General features: G+C 33.4%; 1 protein-coding gene across 2 annotated transcripts in view; it reads right to left on the minus strand.

Annotated features, from left to right (window-relative positions):
• Positions 1-18716, minus strand: part of LOC145252526 (CD151 antigen-like) — an 89598-nt gene that overhangs the window by 57546 nt on the left and 13336 nt on the right. The window contains exon 1 of one of the 2 annotated variants that reach the window (XM_080112073.1): positions 10500-10764. The exons of the other annotated variant lie outside the window; for it this stretch is intronic. Coding sequence (XP_079968199.1) covers positions 10500-10510 — 11 coding nt within the window. The 5' untranslated portion in view covers positions 10511-10764. Of the gene's footprint in view, positions 1-10499; positions 10765-18716 lie in introns of those variants that run through there. 2 annotated transcript variants of the gene reach the window in all.

Here is an 18716-nt window from a genome sequence, read left to right on the forward strand (position 1 = left end):
GATCTAGAAGTGAGGCATGTTGATCTTGCTGGTCTGGGAAACGTGTCGGAAGGAAAGTATCAGAAGAGTTTTGTTTTTTTTCTATTAATGAAAACAATTTTGTCTGTCGATGGCTATTAACATTGGCTTTTTCAGACTTCTTTTCTGGCAGCTTACTGTAAACTGCCGGGAGATGCAGACAACTATGGGTCAGGTTCTGAATCAATAACAATTTTTTTTATACACTTTCTACTCTTTCTTTCCAAGTTTTTGTTGACTCATTGAATTTAACCACTTTCCCCATTCTAGTTCCCATCATCAATCAACTCGTATGTTTCTACCATATCACACCTACTTTAGCTAAAAACCATAATTCCTGAAACCATTAAATTAAACAGTAACAAAATTTTCTACAAAAATATGAAATGTACAATTTTTGATTTCCTCAATAGTATCCATAGTTTCATGTTTATCTTTTTTCTTGCTAAGTTATAACAAAAATATTGCCAATAGATTTTACTTTTTTTTTCTGTCTGAGATGAACACTGGCAGACGGTACATGTAAAACAAAACTTGTGTTTTACTGTACATATTAATAATATAATATACTAGCGGGCAGAAGGCGTGGGTACGCCCAGCCTTGCCCTGCACAAAATACGCTTAAATATATTTTCATGCAGATTTCATATTTATTATTACAGAGCCAATTCTTTGTTGAATATTATATTGTACCTAATATATAGTAGCTATTTCAAAAGTTAAAAAAATTTTTTTTAATGACTTGGGTGCCATCAGCTAGAATTGAAACCAAAATATTTAATGCTATAGCCGCGTTCCTTACCATTTGAACTATCGCCAGATGGATCAGAAAGATTAAAATTAAGCTATGAATGAATTTGCGCATGTGTTGGCAAGTTGAAATGAACACTTTTGCATTTCAACTTTCCTACATATTTCTGTATGCGTTATTCATCCAAACAAAGATTTTACTTGTTATAAACCATCCTTGATGAATGATTAATATTGCCTGTTAATTTCAATGTTATGTGACCAGTAGTTCAAGATTTAAATATTTACACGTACACGCGCGCGATTTATTTTTATAGATAAGAAAGGTTCACATCGTGCGAAGCATCATATATGCATGAATATTTAAATAGGAATTCATATTCATACACATACTGAAGTATCAAGGACTTATGTATGATATGAAACGAAATTGGAAATTAAAAGACGTTTCAATTATACCAGTCATCATAGGAGCAACTGGGCTTATGAAAAAGAACTTTAAAAAGTACATAGCAAGCATACCCGGTGAACCAAGTGCAAGTGAAATACAAACGATTGCACTGAAAGGGACGGCTAGAATCCTGAAAAGATCTCTTGGTTGGACTCACTAAAATAGGGGTAAATGTCAGACATCTGGTTGGATGTCCCATCCCCTAGAAGAAAAAGTTTAAGAAAAATGAAAAAAAAAAGGGGAAATATATACGTCGATATATTAAGTTTCATAAGATGTGGAGGTTTCTTTATTCAAGCATATGCCACAAAGCACAAGACATCGCACAGATTTGCTATCTCAACAGGAGGTTTACACCCACCTACCCTTCCCGAGGAAATGAGGAAAAAGAAAGAAGTTTTGCTTTGAAGAAAATATTTTTAAATAACGAAAGGTCTAAGCATATTAAAAAAATAAAAAATGGTTTTATTCATTTATTTTTATTGACGGACTCTTCTCATCTCCATAGTTGTTTCACAACGTTTCGGCCAACTATTTCTCTGGCCTTTGTCAAGTGGTAAACTGCGACACGATAGGATTGCTGAATCCTAACTGTATACTCAGTAATCACTGCCTTCCTTAGTTGTCGTCGTCTCACTACGTTTTGCCCAACTAATCCTCTGGCCGGCTTTGGGTAGGATTGAAACTGCTATCTCCACATATTGCTCACTTGGAACTTCAGAGATTCAACGCTTCTATCCACTGTGCCACGGGCCCGGAAGGATGATCATGGTTAGATTTTTTTGTCTTCTAAATCCATGTTTTTTATTCTTATCTGGTCTTCCATCGTCGAGTCCGTGCCAAATGGTATATCGTTTTAATGTTGGAATCCTTTGAGATGAGTAATTTCTATTTATTTTTTTGCGGACTGTTATCCTCATCTTTATGTTTGTTGTTTCACGACGTTTCGGCCAACAATTCCTCGTACTTTAATCAGGTGGCTAGCTGAAACACTGAAACAACAACTATGAAGAGTCCACAAATAAATAAATATACAAATTACTCATCTCAAAGGATTCCAATAATATTGAGTATATAGGTTGAGAAGTCCTCACACATTCTCACTTTTATAGATATATACATATATAATATATAGTATATAATAGACATTAAATATATATTATGTAATACACTTCATATTATATAATGTATATAATGTGTAATATAGATTGTCTAGTATATTATGTAATATTAGATTATATAATATACTAGCAGGCCACCCGGCGTTGCCCAGTCATAAAATACGCTTAAATATGTTTTAATTGATGCAAATTCTCTATTGATTATTATATTAAATCAAATACTTACGATTTCGAAACAGCAAAAAAAAAAAAAAAAAGAAAAAAAAAAGAAAAGAAAACTGAACACAAATTATTTAGAAAGCCATTCTTAATGCGTGCAAATGTGATATCGTAACATACATTTTGTTAACAGCTTAATAATTAAGCAGAAATACCGTAGATATTAAACATAACATTAAATTCCTTTTAGAAATAAAATTAAATTTAAAAAAATAGACTAAAGAAACTGAGACTTGTGGATATAAGTATTGTTTTTTCTAAAGTTCACTTCTTGTAAATAATCAAAAGAAATACTCGAGCCAAAATCAAAACCTAAAGACAGTGAGTTAAGTACGATAGCCATTAAGCCAGCTTGAGACGATCTTGAAAAAGTGTTTTCAAACCTACTTATTAACATTAATATTTGCATGCGCAGTTTTGAAACATTGACAAACAGATAAAAATCCGATGATCACCCCACCCCCGTACTAATTTTTCAATTTTGACCTTTTAGCAGTTCTTTTCTCCGGATGAAAACCGATTAAAAAGTTTTCCACATGTCTGAATACCCTATATACCAAACTTCAAGTCTGTGGATCAAAAATTTGTTGAGTATATAGGTTGAGAAATGTCCTCACATATGCAAACATTCTCACATAATCTATATATCTATAAAAGTATTATACGATTATATAATTTTATACCATGTGTATCCATGCTTTTGTGGACTTATCTTCATCTTCATGTTGTTGTTTCATTGTGTTTCGGCCAACTCATCCTCCTCTCCTTTCTTTGATTAACCGCAATAGGACAGGGATGCAGAGTCTTGTAACTATATCCCCAGTAATTACTGCCTTCCATAGTTGTTGCCTCAACATGTTTTGGCCAATTAATCTTCTAACTTGCTTGGGTAGGATAAAAACTATCTTCAGACAATGTTCACCTGAAACTATAGACTCAACACCTCCATCCACTGTGCCACTGGGCCTGTTGTGGTTAATTACTTGAAGGCTAAAGGAGAAGTTGTCCGAAACATGGTGAAATAACAACTATGAAGATAACGATTGATGCCTCCGTTCAGTCTCGAAAGACAAAGGATACCCCCTGTAGGGGCAGTAGCACATGTAATTGTGAGGCAAGGGTTGCGCAATCCACAACCACACCTCTCCTGAATTGACACTGTTTGGGTCCAGTGGCAAGGAGAAAATCAGGACGACTGGAAACAATGCCGAGATAAGCGGAGAGCACATACAGCACCTGGAAGTCCCAAATGGTCACCCATTTAGTACTGACTAGGTTCAACGTTGCTTAACTTCGGTGATCCAGCAGGAACCGGTGTGTCAACATGATTATGGCGTATTATGAAGATAACAGTCTGCAAAAGAATGAAGACTCGTCTCAAAGAATCCTATAAACTCAATATAGCCAGACTAATAGACACTATGTGTTGTCGTTTTTGTACAAATTATTGTTCGCTTTCTTTTGTTATCGAATGACTATATTAATTCCTAGGAGCGTCGCATTCTAAATAACATGTTTAACGGTGGGAGCAGAATTTTAACCCACTAAGTGTTTTCTTAAACTACTCAACGTAACTGGGAATTACTCTGCATTAGAAACAACTTCTGATACAACACCGTCCGTGTTCAATCCCCCCCCCCGAATACATTTCACATTAGTCCTTTTCATAACACTGAAATAACGACCTCTCCCTTGCTAAGTTTACAGTTACTTCTGATTGGCTGTTAGCATACGATTACTCGGAATTAACAAATATTAGAATGCATAATAGAATTAAATTTCTAAACAGATGGACACTATTTTCAAGAACAATGCAACGATATTAGGTCCCCCTTACAAAAACATTTGACTGCTTCTAAGAATATAGGGACACAAAAAACACTGATCTATATTTTTATAATTTCTTTTAAAAACTAATTCCATTAATTTTATAAGGACTTTTTTGTTGTTGTTGTTGTATCCGCCTGTCACTCCTCCTCCATCTTACAAAAGGATTTCTGAATTAACGTTCATTCAATTTTTTTTTCTCTCTTTTTTGTCAGCGTTCAATTGACGATTTTTCATATAACTATAATATATGCACTGGCTACAATATGGAAAGAGTGTAGTTTTGACAGCCTCCCCACGAGAGCACAGTTAGGCACAATCTCACTTTTAGTATGAGCAAAATCCAGCTCTCTACCAAAAATAAAGTGCACTCTTGATTGGGGGGAGGAATCAAAATTTCCGTAGTCTATAAGCATTTCTTCACTAACCGAGAAGCAAACAGTTTTTATGACAAAATATGCAATTAAATACTATTGATTAGAATAAAAATTAAAAGCTGCCACCGTCTAGAAGGATTTCTCCATCACTAACCAAGGACCGGACAGATGCAACACTTGTTTAAGTAATTAACCCAAACCAGCACTATTCGCCAATAACCACCATTACAGTCAGTGGCTTCTGCTAACTATAACTGCTCAACAATGGTTTGATTGTTTTATGACATATCAATCCTTTTCAGGTTATTTTATGCCGAATCCAATAATTTTGGAAAACAAGTTATGTTTTAAGTTCTTTATATAATCAAATATTTATTCATGCCGTTTGGTTTGGTGGTTTTGTTTTACAGCATATCAACCCTTTTCAGGTTATTTGGAAAATTATGTTCCTGTATCAGTCCAGTAATTTTGGAAAAAAGTTTGATGCTTCAAGTTCTTTATCTATTCAAATATTTATTTATGCAGTTTGGTTTGGTTGTTTTGTAGAAGGCTTTTATTCTTCACTTTTTTATTTTCAATCTCTAGTTTGTAGTGTTTGGCTTGGTTGTCTTGGAGTGGAGTTTGTTGCTTTTTGTTCCCTGCCTTACAGAACATGCATAAGTTTTGCAATGAGTGGGAGAAAAGAGTTATAGTATTAATGTTTGATGCATTTTAAGTAAGGAAACCAGTCGGGAAGTAGAGGAAGGAGAAAGAGAGAAGTAAAAGGGGGAAAGGTGGGATATTGTTTAAGTTTTGTAAAAGGGAATAGAAAAAAAAATACAATGTTAGGTGCACTTTATCTCAGGATTGGTTGGTTGGTTTTTGTTTTACGGCATATCAACCCTTTTCGGGTTATTCAATGCCGAATCCAAAGATTTTGAAGAAAATTTTTTTTAATAGAATATAGTTGTTGTTTTCACGTCGGTTTCTATTCAACCCATAGTTGGGACCCTAACAGGTACTACCACTCCGGGTCAGAGTGGACCTAGGAGCAATGGTAATTAAAGGGTGGCTCCACACTCCCCAAAGCCCACAAGCTGGGGCCTCACCACTGGATATAGTTTAAGGTCATATCCAGGACCTTATCTCAGGAAGCCATTATCTTAAGACAGCCTGATCTGGTAACACCAGGCCTGACAATGGAAACCAGATTATTTCATTTTGGCCACGAATGCCAGTGCGTCTTATTTTCCAGGGTACCTACTAATAATCGTAGTTTACATTGTTTTTTGCGAGGAGGGGGGGGGCTTTATTGTATCTATTCTAGCTTTGTGTCATACTTACACCGGGCAATGTCGGTACACGGGTCCTGGATTAGTCACAAGTCAAAATGTTCATAGTGTGAATATATGCACATGTAAGTAATATAGGTATGCCATTAAAACAAGTGACCTTTTGTGTTCTAGAATTTATTTTTCTACATAGTCACCACCATTCTCAATGCACTTTCGCCAGAAATTCAATTACCTATCTCTGCTTTTGATGCACGTCCATGACAGGGGTTGTTTTCTTAAAGTCTCACACCTTCAATGTCTACAACAGAGAGATGAAACTTTCAAAAAGTTCAGTCATCATGACAATGCAATTTGCAATCCCCTCTGATCCATTCGGGCGGAATATAAAAAATAGGAGGCATTACTTTTGGAACATTCCTCGTATTTTATGTTTCTAATCAAATATAGTAAAATTTTGATAACTATGCTTTTCCATTTCAGATCCACTATACGTTTTTTTGTTTTTACTTTCATTGATAAATACTGAATTGTTCTGAATTCATTTAGAGTAGTGGATGTATTTTTTTTTTAAATGGAAATTGCTCCAGACAAGGCATGAAACTATTTGTTGTAAAGATCTGTAATAAAATATTTAATCGACGCAGCTGATGTTAAGGAGATCAAGAGAAGAATTTCTGCTTAAAATAAAACTTGTTTTCATGAAAATTATACTCAAGCAATTCCTAAATAGACGTTCCTAGGAAATTAAATTTGAGGAATTAAAATTAAAAGAAATAAGTCTACACATCAAATTAAGAAAAAGTCTACACGTCAAATTAAGAAAAAGTCTACACGTCAAATTAAGAAAAAGTCTACACGTCAAATTAAGAAAAAGTCTACACGTCAAATTAAGAAAAAGTCTACACGTCAAATTAAGAAAAAGTCTACACGTCAAATTAAGAAAAAGTCTACACGTCAAATTAAGAAAAAGTCTACACGTCAAATTAAGAAAAAGTCTACACGTCAAATTAAGAAAAAGTCTACACGTCAAATTAAGAAAAAGTCTACACGTCAAATTAAGAAAAAGTCTACACATCAAATTAAGAAAAAGTCTACACATCAAATTAAGAAAAAGTCTACATATCAAATTAAGAAAAAGTCTACATATCAAATTAAGAAAAAGTCTACATATCAAATTAAGAAAAAGTCTACACATCAAATTAAGAAAAAGTCTACACATCAAATTAAGAAAAAGTCTACATATCAAATTAAGAAAAAGTCTACATATCAAATTAAAAAAAAGTCTACATATCAAAAAAAAAGTCTATCAATTTTTTTTTAAAAACGTCTATATCAAATTTTAAAAAGTCTACGTACCAAATTTTAAAAAATCTACATATAAAATTTTTTGAAAAGTCTGCATATCAAATTTAGAAAGTCTGTATTAATTTTTTAAAAACTATATTACAAGAGAAATGTTTACTAGACAAAAATAACGACACAAAAAAATTCTCACTTGACAGAGATAACAGAAACAATCTAAATTCCTAATTCTGTCCATCAACAAATGTTATTTTTTGAAACAAGAGAAAATTGAAATTTCCAGATATTGTCTTCCATATTCTATCACGGAGTCATATTTTGTCAGCACAAAAAAAAATCATAAATATTTCAACCAGCGCATATTTATAAATAGGTTTTTCTTTATATCTAAAAGAGAGAAAAAAAAAAACTATTTATAAATAAAAAAATAAAGAAAGAAAAAATTTCAATGTGAAAAATTTGTCAACATAATTATAAATTAGGATTGTAACAATTGGCACAATTAAAAAAAAACTCACCAGTTTATAATAATCTAGGATATAATACATATTAAAGTTTATCAAATTAAAAGAAAATTAGACATTTTTTATAGACAACTGAAAATATGATAAACAAATATATCACAAATAAATACCTCCCCGGATAAGTTTTTTTTTTTTAGGTTTTAACTTATTTTAAAGCGTTAGTACCGAGCTGCTAAATCAGAATGAGAACAAAATGGCTGACATAAGACGGTCATCTAGGGAATCACGATAATCGCTCAAAACTCGAAAATGAAACAAAAAACAGAAAATCACTCATAAATGCCACGATGACAGTTTCTTTATATATATTTTAACAGAGGATGATATACACGATTAAAAAAATTAAAAAAAAAAAAAAAAAAAAAAAAAAAAAAAAAAAAAAACTGAAGCCATGAAAAATTTTCCAAATAAAAGAAGTCGTTCACCAATTCCAAACACTAGAAAATCATTCTATATTTACAATAAGCAATAAAACTATAAAATTATAATTTACTGACATCAGAATAAAAATATCTGAAACATTGGCTTGACACATTAATGACTCACAGTATTTACACCATAGCCTCTTAAGTGACTTGAAAATTTTATTTGGTTTGTTTTACACATTCACGGTAATACCTTGAGATATGAATTGCACTAAAATACGATTTTTTTTTTTTTTTTTTTTAAATATGACGATACATTTACGCCCTAAGATACATTTTTTTTTTTTTTAGATATGATTTAAAAAAAAAAAAAAAAGAAATCGCGTGAAAACAGTTTTCAAATACAATTAGTGGAAACTGAGGCGCTTCTACACTATTAGGACAAAATTCAGTAGTCAAATAATGGAGTTTTCAGATAAAAAATAATAGTTTCTACCGATTTTTTGTCAATTCTAATAAATTACAATGGTAGCTTCCAAATTGTGCAGTCGAATTAACTCAATATTACTGAAACGAAACCATAAACAAGAGAAGTAACTCTAAATGTTTAATGTGATTGACGCAAACCAAATAACAAAATAAATACAATGAACCTGCCAAAAGTCCGTGGGCATGCAGGAAATAAATACGGATTTTATTTGAGCAAAAATAATATCGCATCGATTCAATTTCTTTGGGTCCATTTGGAAAATTCAAAAAAAATTTTCTGAATTTTCCAAGAATTATCAGGACTAAATTACCTCCCTTGTAAACTCTCCTGTGTCTTACATAAGCAAACACGATCATGTTCTTCAAATTCTATTTTCTTTAATAAATAATTTTCTACCTTATCGATTTTCATAATTTTTGGATACAATCATCTTCAAAATATGAGGAATACATAAATACCATTTGTTTTCATGTGAAATTCAATTTTACGATTTCTGAAATTTCGTCCCAATAGTGTAGAAGCGCCAAAATTGAGTTTTGTTAAAAAAAAGAAAAAAAAAAAAAAAAAGAAAGAAACTGGAGAATTTGAATCGTAACAAGGGAAGTAATTATTTTCTGAAAAACTTTGAAAATGTTAGGCCAATTAAGCAAAATTCAATTTTTGCTAATTATCTTCGAAAACTGTTTTCATTAATAATTAATTTTCTACATTATTGTAATTTTTGGATATGTTCATTACTGTGACATGAAACTTAAGTAGATACCATTAGTTTCACTTGAAATTCAGTATTTCGATTTTTGCTAATATAATGAAGAAGCACCCTCAGTTGTAATCGAGTTCCGTTGTAAAATTACTTTCTATTCAGAGTCCCTAGTGATACTGGCTTAAACAGAGCTGATCAAGAAAGATAACGAAATACCAACGTTTTCTGTACGACATGAAAAGGAAGATCTCCATCATTCCAGTAATTATAAGAGCAAGCAGACTCGTTAAAGAATTTCAAAAACTACCTAGCAAATATACCTGATGAACCAAGTGCAAGAGAGATACAAATAATTACACTTAAAAGGACAGTTAGAATCTTAAAAAGATCTCTCGGTTGGAATGTATGAGATAGTAGGTAAATATCTGGCTGGTTGGTTGGTTGCTTTTGTTTTACGGCATATCAACCCTTTTCAGGTTATTTAATGCCGAATCCAGTGATGTTGAAGAAAAATTTAATATACATGTTTTTGTTGTTTCAAGTCGGTTTCTATTTAACCCATAGTTAGGACGCTAACAGGTACTACCACTCTGAATCAGAGTGGACCTGGGAGCAATGGCAATTAAAGAGTGGCTCCACACTCCCCAAAGCCCGCAAGCTAGGGCCTCACCATCGGATATAGTTTAAGGTCATATCCAGGACCTGAATATCTGGCAACCGGTAGAATGCTCCATCCTCAGCTAGAAAAAAAAAAAAAGAGGGGGGGATTTGAATGCCTACTAGACCATCATCAAGTATCTAAGGTCTCTGTACAGGGGTTTATCAGGGAACTCTTGCATGGGGATACGTACCCCTACAAGTAAACTGACTAAATAATCGAAGTTAAAATAAGATCCCCTTGGTATGACCACACCACGCTGATTTATATGACTAACTAGCCTGGGTGCCCGGCATACCCTGTGTATTGGAGGTATGTGTCGAGCAAAAAAAAAAAAAAAAGTGGTAGTAGGTAGGCAGGCAGGCTCGAACCCGTGACGTGAAGGTGTAAAAGAAAGTGAAAGTAAACCTGACGTCTTACCCGTACTTCATGACTCGACTGGAAGTTCAGAACATTAAAATTAGGTAAAATAAATCCAACCGATACAATGACTTGCAAAAATGGCTTGCAAAAAATCGACCACTCCTTTTTTGATATTTGTCATCCGAAGGGTCGAGCTTCAAAATTATACAGATCTCATGAAAATTCGTCACCTGTCAAAAGTTTTAGGTAGACATACAAACATACATACATACATTTAAACAGACAGGTGAGATTTATATTATAGATGGTGCACCATCTCCAAATGATGTTGCATTCTGAGATTTTTCCTTTGCTGTCAATGTAGCCACACCCCTAAAGTATTTTAGAAACCGGGTATTCCCCATTGCAAATAAAATTTTATAGACCATCCTTGCAGGTGGTCTTGAATCAATCAACAACTATTTTATTTTCTGAAAAATTATGTTTCTGTGTCAATCAGCAGTTTTTGTTTCTTCTCAAAGAGTACTTATTTGGAGAGGAGGGGGGGGACTAATTTTATATGATCACTAGCATGGTTGCCCGGCGTTGCCCGGGCGTTTTGAGGTGTATGCTGAGCAAAAAATTTTAAAAAAGAAAAAAACGAGGGGGGGGGGGGTAATTTATATGATCATAAGTATTTGCAAAAATTTTCCAGTTATTTTTAAGTAAAATATTTACTACCAGTAGCTAATCTAGATAATTACCTTTTGGAGCGAGTGAGAAATTAGTGGAACATAAATGTTTTTTTTTTTGTTTGTTGTTTGCTTTTTTTTTGTTTTTGTTTTTCTGTTGTTTTTTTTTTTTTTTTTTAAATAACAGGAGTTAATCTTTCCACATTCCTCATTAAAAAAAGAACAAATCAAACTTTCAATTATCTTCCATAGAAGTGAAAAAAAAAAAAAATGGTGGCTTTCAACCTTTAATAATAATAATAATAATAAAAAAATTGAATTTCTTAAATTAAATATATATATATATCGATTGTTGGTGCTTCTACAGTATTGGGAAGAGATCTTGTAGTCGATAAATAGAGTTTTCAGAAAAAAAAAATGGTTTCAACCGATTTTTTTTTTTTGCGAATTCTAATAAGTTACAATGGTAGCTTCCAAATTATGCAGTGGAAATTATCTGAATATTACTGAATTAGTAAACAAAACAACTTTAATCATGTTAGCAGGTGGAAAATTGCTGCCATCTTGTTTAACTCAAAACGGAAAATTAGCTCCCTTTTGAATTCGCTTGAGTCTTAGGATCGTTTTCATTAAATTATCTTGGCATTGTTTCTTGTCATCCTGGATTTCTTCTTGCCACTGGAATCAAGCAGTGTCGATACAGGAGGTGTTAGGGGTTGCGCAATGCTGGCTTCACAATTACACATGCAGCTACCTTCACAGGGTGGGGGCATCTATTGTTTCTTAAACATCAATCTGATTCTACAGAAACAATTGTGTGTGTGTGTGTGTGTGTGTGTGTGTGTGTGTGTGTGTGTGTGTGTGTGTGTGTGTGTGTGTGCGTGCGTGCGTGCGTGCGTGCGTGTTGACCTCATTTTAAAAACGTACAACTATTTTCTTATCATAGAAAACAAAAATGTCAACATTCCAAGAATTGAAATTCTTCGATTGAGAGGCACCTTTTGGTGCTGTTTTAAGAAATGATAGAAATAAGAATGGATATTTTTAAGATGCATAGTTTGAATATGAGCGCTTCTTAGCGATGAAAGTGCCACCTCGATATTAACAGTAATTAAAGCGATTTGATTTATAAACAAAAAAAAAAAAAAAAAAAAAAAGTTGTCTCAAATTAAACATTTTTTTTTTATTATTATTTTATGATTATATTGATCCCGTAAACAAAACGATCCACATTTGTGTTTAAACATTCTTTTCCGGCTTTTAGGGAGACTTACTTGATTTTCAACATGTTACTATCCATTTCTAAATTGTAAGTAAACAAAAAATACCTTCCACATTCGAGCGATTTTATTTCTTTTTGGATTTCATTATGATCGTATTTAAAAGACAGCGTTTATAGGGTTAAAAGTTCATAGGGATTAGTTTTATGAAACTATAGTGCTTATGAGATAATGCTCAATAACAAGTAATGTATATATATATATATATATATATATATATATGTTATAAAATATTTATGGCACTTAAGCTACACAGATTATTCCGCGTAGCATCAATGCTAGGATTCATCAGGCTTATGCGAGGATTTTGTGGTTGTCTCACGTTTTTATATACGCACCTTCTATTGTGTTTTTAGTTAGCCAATCAGCTTTCTAGTTTCCGCCGCACCCTTCCTAATCAGCCAATGAGCAGGCACTTACAGGACAAAGGTCCAGTTAACTTCCGGTTCACATTTAACCTAGATTTAAAATAAGTCAGGACACTAGATATCTACGCACCCACCAAAACAGCACACACAAAGGAACGAAAAAAGCAACCCCTCCCTGTAGAAAAGTGCCTAGTTGAGGGTGAAAGAATTAATGTTTTTAGCCAATTTTTCGATATTTGTCGTTTAAAAGGTCAAGCTTCAAAACGATACTGATCTTGTGAAAATCCGTCGCCTCTGCCGAAAGTTTTAGGCAGACATACAAACATACATACATTTAAACAGACAGGTAAGATTTATATTATAGACTAGCGGGGGTACCCGGCATTGCCCGGGTGTTTAGAGGTGTGTGTGCTCGGGCGAGGGATAAATCAAAACAAAAGAATAAGTGAAGTAATCAGCCTGTTTAAATATTATAAAAAAAATGTTAAAACTTAAAAATAAAAAAAAATAAAAAAACTAACGTAAGGCAAACGAACGATGTTAAAATTTCTTAAAATCGGAAAAACAAAAAAAGAAAACAGAAAAACGAACGTTAAAACTTCTTTAAAAAATCTGAAAAATAAAAACAAAAAAAAACAGAACGTGAAAAATAGCTTAAATAACCCTGTTTATCGAGAAAAAAAAAAGAAAAGACATCTCACACCATGATTCGAACTCCCAACCGTTAGATAATGACGCTGCGCTCTAATGAACTGAGCTAAGAGAACATTGGCGAAATTAGGTCGTTTTTTTTAATATTTCAACTAATTCATGTTCCGACGTCATATGCGCATGCGTGGAGCCATCTTGTCATGAGAGGACGGTTTTTGGCTACCCCTGCCTGTACAAAAATGGCTAGTTTAGGGTTAAGGAATTAATGTTTTGGGACAATTTTTTGATATTTGTCGGGCAAAGGTTCCAGAAAACTCCGGGGGGGGGGGGTAAAATAAAAAAAAAAAGTTTTGGTAAGTATGAGGATCAAACCTGAACCCTTGAGGCAAAGTTGGAAATTAAAGTGTGAAAAAAAAAAAAAACGTACGACGTTAACCATTGGGCCACCGCAAAATACTAATGGAAACACGGTTGAATTTATTTAAGTATTTAAGAATTGGCAGGTGCACGTTTTAATGACTTGATGAGGTCAATTTTGACTGCGGGACAGTATTTTAGTTACTGTGGGAACGCTTTTTTTTATTTTTATTTTCCAAGATGTTGGGGGGGGGGACCAGCTCCCCATAACAAGGGGATTGTCCAAATTGAATAGCAATTGTCTGATATAAGGAAAATTTCCACATTGATCAAAGCTGATTGCTTTCGGACATTTCCGGCGATCGCGACCGGAAAAAAATACCGCCAGAATTAGTTTTGCTTTTATTATACGAAAAAGCCACATGCGGTGAGCGAAAAATGTTGAATATTTATCTTCTCAAAGTCGAGCAAATTAAATAGACAGGCGACCTTCGTTGTTAACTCGTAGATATTATGATTTATATGTGATATAAAAAGTTTTAAGTTGTGAGCTGACCGACCGCTTCTCGGAAAAAAGCCTTTTACAGACATACACAAAAAGCGAACATACATATGTATATACACACATTTTCGCTTATATATATATATATACAAGACTTTATACCACCAGTTTCTAGTTTAGTAATAAGGATGATAAAACAAGGTGGAGATAAAAATAAAATATTAAAACAGTTAAATAAAGCATTTGTTCGTTATCCTGATGCTTTTGAATTGTTTAAGATAAACCAGACTATATTAATAAAGGAAATCCAAAACTATATTAGCAATGTATAAAATGTATTTATAATAAAATTAAAAAAAAAAAAATGTATATATGTAAAAATATTTTTAACTTTTATATATCTAATTTTAAATAAGAATGTAAATATACTAAATACTAATCATAGTGGGGGTGATAAGTAGTTAAATGGATTCATCCTAATATTATAAATACACGACTGATAAATTAAAAAATTAAAAAATGTATCCATTTTAAATGTGGAAATTGATGAATCGTACAGGTAAGAAATTCATTTTTATAGTATGAAAAGGTTAGTAATTGCAATTAAGAATAGAAAACTGGATCAAATGTTTGAAACATGTCTTCTTCCTAAGATTAAGGGTGGTGGTGTTTGATCAACACTGCTGGGGAGCCATGATGTAATATACTGTTTTGTTTTTAAATCCCTGAAACAGTGTTTCATGGTAAACAACTGATGATCCCTTGAAAAATAAATTATTGGTATTATAGTAAATTCGAGAGCGAGTTGATGCAGTGATTGCAGGTGATTAAATGACTTACTGACTAGATGGTTTTCTAACGAATGATAAAAAATATTTTTTGTATAGTTTTAAAGGTTAAAAACTTCCAAGACTATATATATATATATATATATTACCAAAATTATTTGCAGATGAGGTATACATGCATGGTCTCTGTACTATGATCAAGAGACGATTATGTCTGTCCAAGATCAAAGCTTGATGACTAATGCTTTTAAGATGAATACTGTCAACACTGCTAACAAGTGCAGGTTGTGTAAGCGACCTGATATACAGTTGTATTGTTCTGCTGAGGCACAGCTACTGTTTAATGCGGCACAATGGAGTGTGTACATATCTCCAATGGACCATCTGTAAAAAGTTGAATATCCAGTATAGCAACAAATCGTGGGAACATGTTTACCAGAAAGAACAGTTGGAAATAAGTCATACACCATCCACTATGCTATTCCTACAGCTAGGTATCTGGAAATCGGAACTGTTAAACCTGACAGTGATATGGGACAAGGAGAAAGTAGCCATCTTGGTAGCAATCAATGTCTCTGATGATGCTGACTTCAAGAGAGCTGAGAAGAAGACAAAGAAATATCATGGTTTTAGATACGACATGAAAAGAAGCTGGAATCTTAGGAAGATCTTCATCATTCTAGTAATTATAACAGCAACCGAACTCATGATAAAGAATTTACAAAAAAAAAAAATAAATAAATAAATATCTGGTGAATATACCCGGCGAACTAAGAGCGAGAAAGATGCAAACAATTGTAACGGTTAGAATTTTAAAAAGATCTCTCGGTTAAAGAGTCTAAAATAGTGGGTTAATGTCTTGCATCCGGCAGAATGCCCCATCCTAGCAAAAAAAAAAAAAAAAAAAAAAAAAAAAAAAAACAAGAGGAAGAAAAATAATAGTTTTATTAATACATCGATGAACTATGCGTTTCTTAAATGGAGCATTCAAAAATGCATTTCAAACGAATAAAGCCTGGCATATATATATATATATATATATATATTTTAAGATAACTTTAGAAGAGTAACATTTTTTTACACTTTTTTTTTTTTTTTTTAGCTATTCTGGGGAAGGGAGAGGAGAAATCACCAAATATATATTTTAAGGTTTTCATGGAGCTTTCGTCTCCCTGTTTATAGCCTCGTTTTCGTGTTGATAAAGTAAGATGAGAAAAATTAATGCATCAAAAACACGAAACGGAATCACCGGATGAAACAATATAAAATTTTTTTTTATCAATTTTGAATACAAATATTTCTAATTGTTTCAATTTTTAATAAATTCAAAATGATTTAAATTTAAAGTCATATGTAATTATTTAAAAAAAAAAAAAAAAATGGTTTCACTTTCGTTCAGTTGCGCTTGTTAAAGGTAAACAACCTAACCTTTGACTTCTTAAGTGATGTCCCCTTATTTGGAACTCTTTTACTTTCGGAGTCTTGTCTTAATATTTTGACCGTCACTTATATATATTTCCCTCTAAAACTCTGGTCTTTATGGAGGGGAGACTAAAACTTCCTGTTATATTTTCAAATGATCTGAAATAACAGCAAGGGGGTATATAACATATGAGAAATATTTCGAATCAAGTCTCCTTTTACTGTTATTTCTGATCATTTGAAACCATAGCAGCAAATTTTAGTCTCCTCTCCATCAGGTTTTGAGAAAATATCAGATATTTTGTAATTCATATGCAAAACTAGGAAAACAAATGACTATGATGAAAACATTTTATAGGCTCTAGATGATGGATGATCCCCTAAATATGCGACCTTAAGGGCAAATGTCATATAGCCCACTACACAATTCAGGTCATTACCTTACCAACCAGATTGAGATCAGAACGTTGATGATGTAAAGATAGAAGCTTGGTTTTAGATGCAGTAAAAGTAACCAGTCACTCCTTTACCATTGTACCACGTGCTCAAGATCAGAGGAGAGAGAATCAGAGAGAACTTGGTCGTTTATGGTCTTAGATGTGCTACCATAGATGTTAGTGTCATCAGCATAAATGTCTACAAATGATGTAAGGATGTGATTTGGAAGATCATTAATGTAGATCAGGAAGAGAGTTGGGCCCAGGAATGGACCCCTGAGGGACTCCAGCATTAATACTGTGAGCTTCTGATTTTTGCCCATCAACTACTACTCTTATGAACCTATCAGAGAGAAATGATTTAATATTTGAGAAGACATTTCCAGCTATACTATAGATGGCGACCTTGTGAAGTAAACCTTTATGCCATACACCCATCAAAGGCCTTTGATATATCAAGAGCAATTGCTCTAGAAAGGTTGCCTCTGTCGAGAGATTCGCTAATCCTATGAGATATAACTAAGCACATCTGCTGTAGATCTAGCAGAACGGAAACCATACTGTGTGTCACTAAGAAGGTTATTTTTGCTGAGATGGTTGATTACTTCTCTATTATTCAGGTTCCGGCAACTTACTCATGACGCACAGGAGACTTATTGGCCTGTACTGAGAGGGGGATGAACGATCACCTGAATTCTTAAATACAGGACATACTTATGAGATTTTCCAGGGTGACGGGAAGCAATTCTCCTTAAGACAACGTTTAAACAGTTTTGCAAGTATGGGCGCTAGTTCTGGTTGAAGTTTTTTTTTGAGTACTATAATTGGAATACCATCAGAGCCAGTTGCTTTACTGGAATCAAGGTTTTTGATTAGCTTGGCAACATCATATACAGATATTTGTATATCACATAGCGTGTTTTCTGGTACAGGAGGAAATATTGGGGGGTTGGCGGCCTTGGTTGCAAAGGGTAAAATTAGCTGCAAAGTTCTCGGCAAAGAGTTTGGCTTTGTCTGATGTTGACGAGATTACCTCAGGTCCATTGATGATAGTTGGGATAGAGCACACGCTTCTGTTCAGGATTCTGTTTGCTATTTGCCAAAACTGGTGGGAACCAAGCCGCTGCTCACTACTTTGGACTTGACAGACTGAGCATACAACTCTCTTGCGTTCTTTATTACTTTTTTACAATGGTTGCTGGCAGTCCTGAAAGCGGCTTTAGTTTCCATACATCTATTACGTTGGAAGCAATGGAAAAAGTGATTTCTGTGCGCAATGGCAGCAGCACATTCTGGAGAGAACCATGGCTGGCTGTTAGGTTTTTGCTGGAACTTTTTTGAGGGTATGAAATTGTCTATACCTACAATTAACCATTCCGTCAGGTCTGATACTATAGAGGACACATCCTTTTTAAACATGGAATGCAGAGGTAGACCTGATATAAATGTACGGAAGCTATCCCAGTCAGCCATATTGTATCGATATTCTGTACGATGGAGAGTTACGTCTGAGGACTAATTACATTTCGTTTTTATCTTAATTGATACAACAGAGTGGTCAAAGATCCAAGAGGAGACAGAACAGAAACTGAACATAATTCAGGGCAAGTTGTGAGAAAAAGGTCCGAGACTTGCATACTGGCCGTCAGTGTCAGGCACACGGGTGGGTTCATGAACAATCTATATATATATATATATATATATATATATATATAGAGAGAGAGAGAGAGAGAGATCTATTTGGTAGCAAAATTGAATATTGAAATGCTCATATTTAGTTTTAAGACAAAATTATACG

This window comes from Euprymna scolopes, chromosome 29 (genome assembly GCF_053919585.1).
Source record: "Euprymna scolopes isolate OS-2025 chromosome 29, ASM5391958v1, whole genome shotgun sequence".
In the NCBI taxonomy this organism is placed as follows: domain Eukaryota; kingdom Metazoa; phylum Mollusca; class Cephalopoda; order Sepiida; family Sepiolidae; genus Euprymna; species Euprymna scolopes.